The sequence below is a fragment of the Gavialis gangeticus genome, unplaced genomic scaffold (assembly GCF_001723915.1).
Source record: "Gavialis gangeticus isolate Ggan-Ray unplaced genomic scaffold, GavGan_comp1, whole genome shotgun sequence".
Classification (NCBI taxonomy): domain Eukaryota; kingdom Metazoa; phylum Chordata; order Crocodylia; family Gavialidae; genus Gavialis; species Gavialis gangeticus.
In genome coordinates, this window is record NW_017728997.1 from 44680546 (window position 1) to 44685627 (window position 5082).

Consider the following 5082-nt stretch of genomic DNA (forward strand, 5'->3'; position numbering starts at 1 on the left):
CTGCATCCCCTGTGCACCCCCTTCCCCCTCCTCCACCCCCATAGACTTCTCTGCCGGGAACTGCGGGAGCTGCTGTCCACCACACTTCCTGGCTGCCACATGCATATGTGTGCATGCCCATACACGTGGTGCCCTGTGCCCCCTCTATCCCACTCCTCACAATCCCAAGCAGGTCTTTGCAGGCTAGAAGTCTGCCAGCCTGCAATGGGAAACCCATGGATTTCCAGGTTTTTCTCCTTTTAAAGGAGAAAATCCACTTTTTCTGCAGCAAGTGAGAAACCCAGATCCCTGGAGATTAGAATATTTAAAAAAAGAGAATTCCAAATGAGTGTGTACAGTATTTGAATTAGAAGAAAGCTGGGACTGGTACCTGCATGTGCTTAGCCAATTCTCTTTTAATTTGGATGATCATATGCCTGAATTGGCTGGGACAGTCCCAGATTTTGTAGGCCGTGTCAGCATCCTGGCCAGTTGGTGAAAATTGAAGCAGAAGTTCTGGAATTGGCTGCTGGAGGCAGAGGCAAGCAGGCAGAGGCATGGGGCACAGTCCAGTGGGAGGCAGATCAGCATGGTGCACCAGGCAGGTGGGCAGGCACTGCTGCTGTCTGGGAGCAAGATGGGTGGACTGGAGCAGGTGCCACATGGCCAGTCTGGCTCCTCCTGTAAAGTGGCTGGAAAAGGGGAGCAGGCTAGACTGGGCACCCTTCCTAGGTGAGTACAGATGAAGTACAGAGCACTCTATCATGGGGAGCTGAAGAAGCCTTTTCAGCTGCTTTACACTTCTCCTGAAGCCCTGTGTATCTATGGTTAGTGTGGTTCATAGCTGCATTCAAGGGAAGTTAAACCAATATCTGCATACAGTAAAAGCCCTGTTTTCCGGAATTTAACACCTAGCATTTATGTTAACCAGAATTTCCGGCCAGGTGGCTGGATGTAGAGGGGGGAGCTCACATGTGGCGGTGGCCGCTGCTACCCATCCCCCTGTGCTGTTGCTGCTCCGTGTGCAGCTGCTGCCAACCCCCCCACTCCATGTGTGGCCGCCATCCTCTCCCCCTCCCACCCTGCTCTGCATCTGGCCGGAAATCCCTGTGCCTCAGGTAACCAGCATTTTTAGTATTATCCCCCATTCCCCACTCATGCCGGAAAACAGGGCTTTTACTGTATTTTGCAAAAGGATAAACGCAGGTTATATTCTTAACATGAGAGAATTATAGATTTATGCAAATCAATAAACATCTAAATACACTTCCTCTGGATCTGCATCCCTCTTGAGTCTGAGAGTTAAGTTAGTTATCCTTGGAAAGGCAAAGCCTTGTCTTTGATTATTCCTTCTGTGCATTCTGATGGGATGGCTCATTTGCTTAGAACAGTGGTTCTCAGCCTCTTATACTCAGAGCGTCCTGTATAAGACTCCAGGCAGCCCTCAGAAAATGCTAGCTGTTCATTTTCACAAGTTTTTTTTCTTACTGAAATATACCTGTAGTAGAGGAATTTTGTTGCAAAGGACTTAAAAAGACCACAGCAGGTCAGAATGTTTTTAATATGGATTTCTATTTGAAATCTTTGGGTTTATCTTGTGAATCATGTTTGCACACCTAACAGTACTATCATTGTGTGGTGTTCTGTGGCACTTCTGAGAGGATCTCAAGGGAACTCAGGGTGTCGTGGCACCTTGGTTGAGAATCACTGGCTTAGAGAGAATTTCACTTTTAAAAAGCAGTCTCTGATGCCTTTTCTATGTTTGTTTTTTCCACTAGAGTTTCTCTGCTCCAACTTCACTTTGGGCTGCTGACCAAAAAGTAGAGATAGGTAGGATTATAACAAAGTAGGACTGGGAGGGACTTCATGGTCATCTAGTGCAGCCCCCTACTCAAACCACAGTCATCCCTGACTTAACCATCCCAGACAGGTGTTTGTTTAACTTGCTTTTGAAAATTTCCAATGCTTGCGAGTTAGAAAATTCTTTCTAATGTCCAACCTAAATTTCCTCTGGGGCAGCTTGAGGCTGTTGCTTCTACTTCTGTCCCCTTTGGCCACAGAAAATCCCATCTTCAGCTTCTCTATCATCACCTTTCAGGTATTTGAAGACTGCTATCAAATTCCTCCCCAGTCTTTTCTTTTGCAGACCAAATAACCCTAGTTCTTTCAGCATTTTCTCATAGGTTTTGCTTCTCAGGCTCATAATCATTTTTGTTGCTTTGTGTTAGGCTCTTTCCTATCTGTGCACAGCCTTGAAGTGTGGGGCCCAAAACTGTACAGAGTATACCATGTGAGGCCACACCAGTGGTGAATAGAACAGAAGAATCACTTTCCTTCATTTGTAAGTGACACTCCTGTTAATACAACCCAGTATGCTGTTGGCCTTTTTTCTGCAACATGGGCACACTGTTGGCTCACATTCAGTTTATGGTCAGTGGTAACTGCCAGGTCCTTCTCTGGAGGACAGCAGCCTAGCCTTGATGAAACCAGAGAGGGACTTGCATTTACTGTCACTTACTCATTTGCATGATTTTCCAACTTCTTGGACCTCATTTTAGTACCTTGTGAACTCAGCATTTGATTGAATATGCATAATTACATGTTAAAATGTTAATTCCCCCCAAACTTCTTAATTTTGTATGAGAATATTTAAAATACCATTAGATGGCAGTATTTAGCTACTTATGACTGACAATGTACTATTTTTATGTTTTAGAAAAGTATGCTGCATCTTAAGGATTGATATATTTGTACATAGGGTGACCATATGTCTCAGTTTGGCTGGAATAGTCCTGGATTTTATAGCCATCCCGGCTGGTTGGCAAAAATTCAAACAAAAATGCCAGAATTACAGGGGCATGGGGCACAATCTGGCAGGGAGTTGGAGCTGCATGCCGTGTTAAGTAGGTGGGCAGGGACTGCTGCTGCCACCTGCATGTGCCTGGTCCTGCTTCTCCTGAGCAGCAGCTGGAGGCAGGGGGGAGCTGGGCTGGGCTGGGCACTGCCCCTCCTGTCTGGGGCAGGAATAGCTGAGGTGGGGTGGGGGGAGTGCTGCTGTGAGCACAGGCAGCTCATGTATGTGTGCATGTTGCACCCCCTGACCATGGCACCTGGGGTGGTTGCCCACATTGCCCACCTCTAAGGCTGGCACTGTGGCAGACAAGTTCACTCTACCAAATTTTTTTCTCAGTGCAGAGAGAGTGTCCTAACACTGTTAGAAAATTAGGATTTGGGCCTTAGTCCAAAACATTAAAATTTGGGGATTATCCTGTCTATGTTTGAGAATCCCCCACCCTGTAAAATGGGAATGGTATATTATTTAAAAGAACATTGACACACTTTTTCTATACATGGGAGTAAACGTGCAATCTGAAAAACATTGAGGAAACAGTCAATTAAGTAACAATTGCCTTTATCTTGAATGTTTTAAATATTTCTATTTTGTTCGACTGCAAGATGGTATCAGGACATAAACTGGCTTTCCTTTTCTTGGAATACTAGTTTCTTATAAAGGTAAAATTTTAGCCAGTAACTATTAGCAGACTCTGCACTCTCTGCTCATGTTGAGATTTTGCTGTAAATTTTAAATGATCTTTTCTTGTGCTACTTATTCAAGCTATTGAATTTTGTAGTACTTTGGCAGTCTTTTTCCAGCTTGACTCATGACAGGATTAAGAATGCTTCTGTCCAAATAGCACTACAGAATAGTATGATTTGTTTTCATTTGACTCCTGCACTTCCATTAAACTTGTTCCCTCTGTCTTATATTTCCATATGTTCACATTTGTTGGTGTAGGAAAAACAGTATAATAATCCCTAGTACACAGTGGAAATATTCATGCTGTCTTTTTAAGGATATCTTTCCAAGTTCTGTTTTTCAAATCTTTCCATATTCCTTTCCCAAACGTAGTTCTCCTGCATGTTTTAAAGTGTGTAATACAAATAGTCTTTGGTCATTTTTTTTAGTCATGTTTTATTAGTTGAATTTATTTCTTCATACTCTAGCTTTGTGAAAAATAACTTTAAATATGTTGAAATTATAATTCTGAATACATTTAATTTCATTTTTCTCCAGATATTTTTATTCTTTATTATAATAAAGTAAACAAATTAAAGTAAAAATACGTGGCATAAAATATAAAACAAATGCAAGAAAAAAACAAGTGTGGTACAAATAGATCATTTCTTAATTTTGTTTGGATCAAATTATTTGGTGTGGCTGTCAGACATAATAATTTGTAATACAACAGGATGGGATTTTTTTATTTGATTTTCAGATAGATTTTTTTTCAGAATCTGTATTTTAAGGACACTGGTACCTAACGTAGCTGAGATTGTATGATTTTAAGTAAACGGATTAATTTGTCTGTCTTCTTTAATGGTGAAGATTATATAATATACAGATATATTATTTCTTCAATGTAGAGTGAAGAAGGTACATCTGCTACTGTTACTGACCTCAGCATTATAATGGAATCTGATGAATATTGTGATATAAGCAAAGTTATGTCCAGGTAAGGTTTTTGTTGGTTTCTGTTATTGTGTCCAGTCTTGTTCTGGCCTGTAGCAGCCACAGCAGTGAAAGACATTGAGCTCTTATATCTGTGGCTTCCATGTGTCCAGTCAAGGTATGGCATGTGTACAATGTGATAAGCAGTAGAAGCTGTAAGAGGCTTGAGCATTCTCAGTGAAGATAGTAGTTTTAGAGGTGTTTTGCTGCTAAAGCAGCAGTTCTCAACCTTTGTTTACTCAAAGCACCCCTCAGAAAATGCCAGTTTTTAGCTTTCACTTGTTTCTTGATTATGGAAAAATAATAGAACAGTTCTGTTGCAAAGAACTCAGACCACAACAGGCTAAAATATTTTTAACCCCAGATTTCTTTTTGAAATCTTGGTGGGTTTTTGGTTGTATCTATGTTGGTCTGAGGACACAGGCAAGCAAGGTTCTTTGAGTAGATGTGATATCTATTATTAGACCAACTGAATAGTTGGAAAAAGGTTCTTGGCAAGCTTTTGGACACAGTCTGTCTTCCCCCCCCCCCTTCTAAGTTGAGAGGAGTTTTAAGATATTTCAAAGGCCTTTAAGTCTCATGATTTTTTCACT

The 5082-nt window shown here is 41.6% G+C and overlaps 1 protein-coding gene across 3 annotated transcripts in view; it reads left to right on the forward strand.

The window, feature by feature from the left end:
- Nucleotides 1-5082, forward strand: part of CENPP (centromere protein P) — a 484341-nt gene that overhangs the window by 27486 nt on the left and 451773 nt on the right. For all 3 annotated transcript variants that reach the window (XM_019505123.1, XM_019505124.1, XM_019505125.1), the window contains one exon: nt 4405-4493. In XM_019505123.1, coding sequence (XP_019360668.1) covers nt 4405-4493 — 89 coding nt within the window. The remainder of the gene's footprint in view (nt 1-4404; nt 4494-5082) is intronic.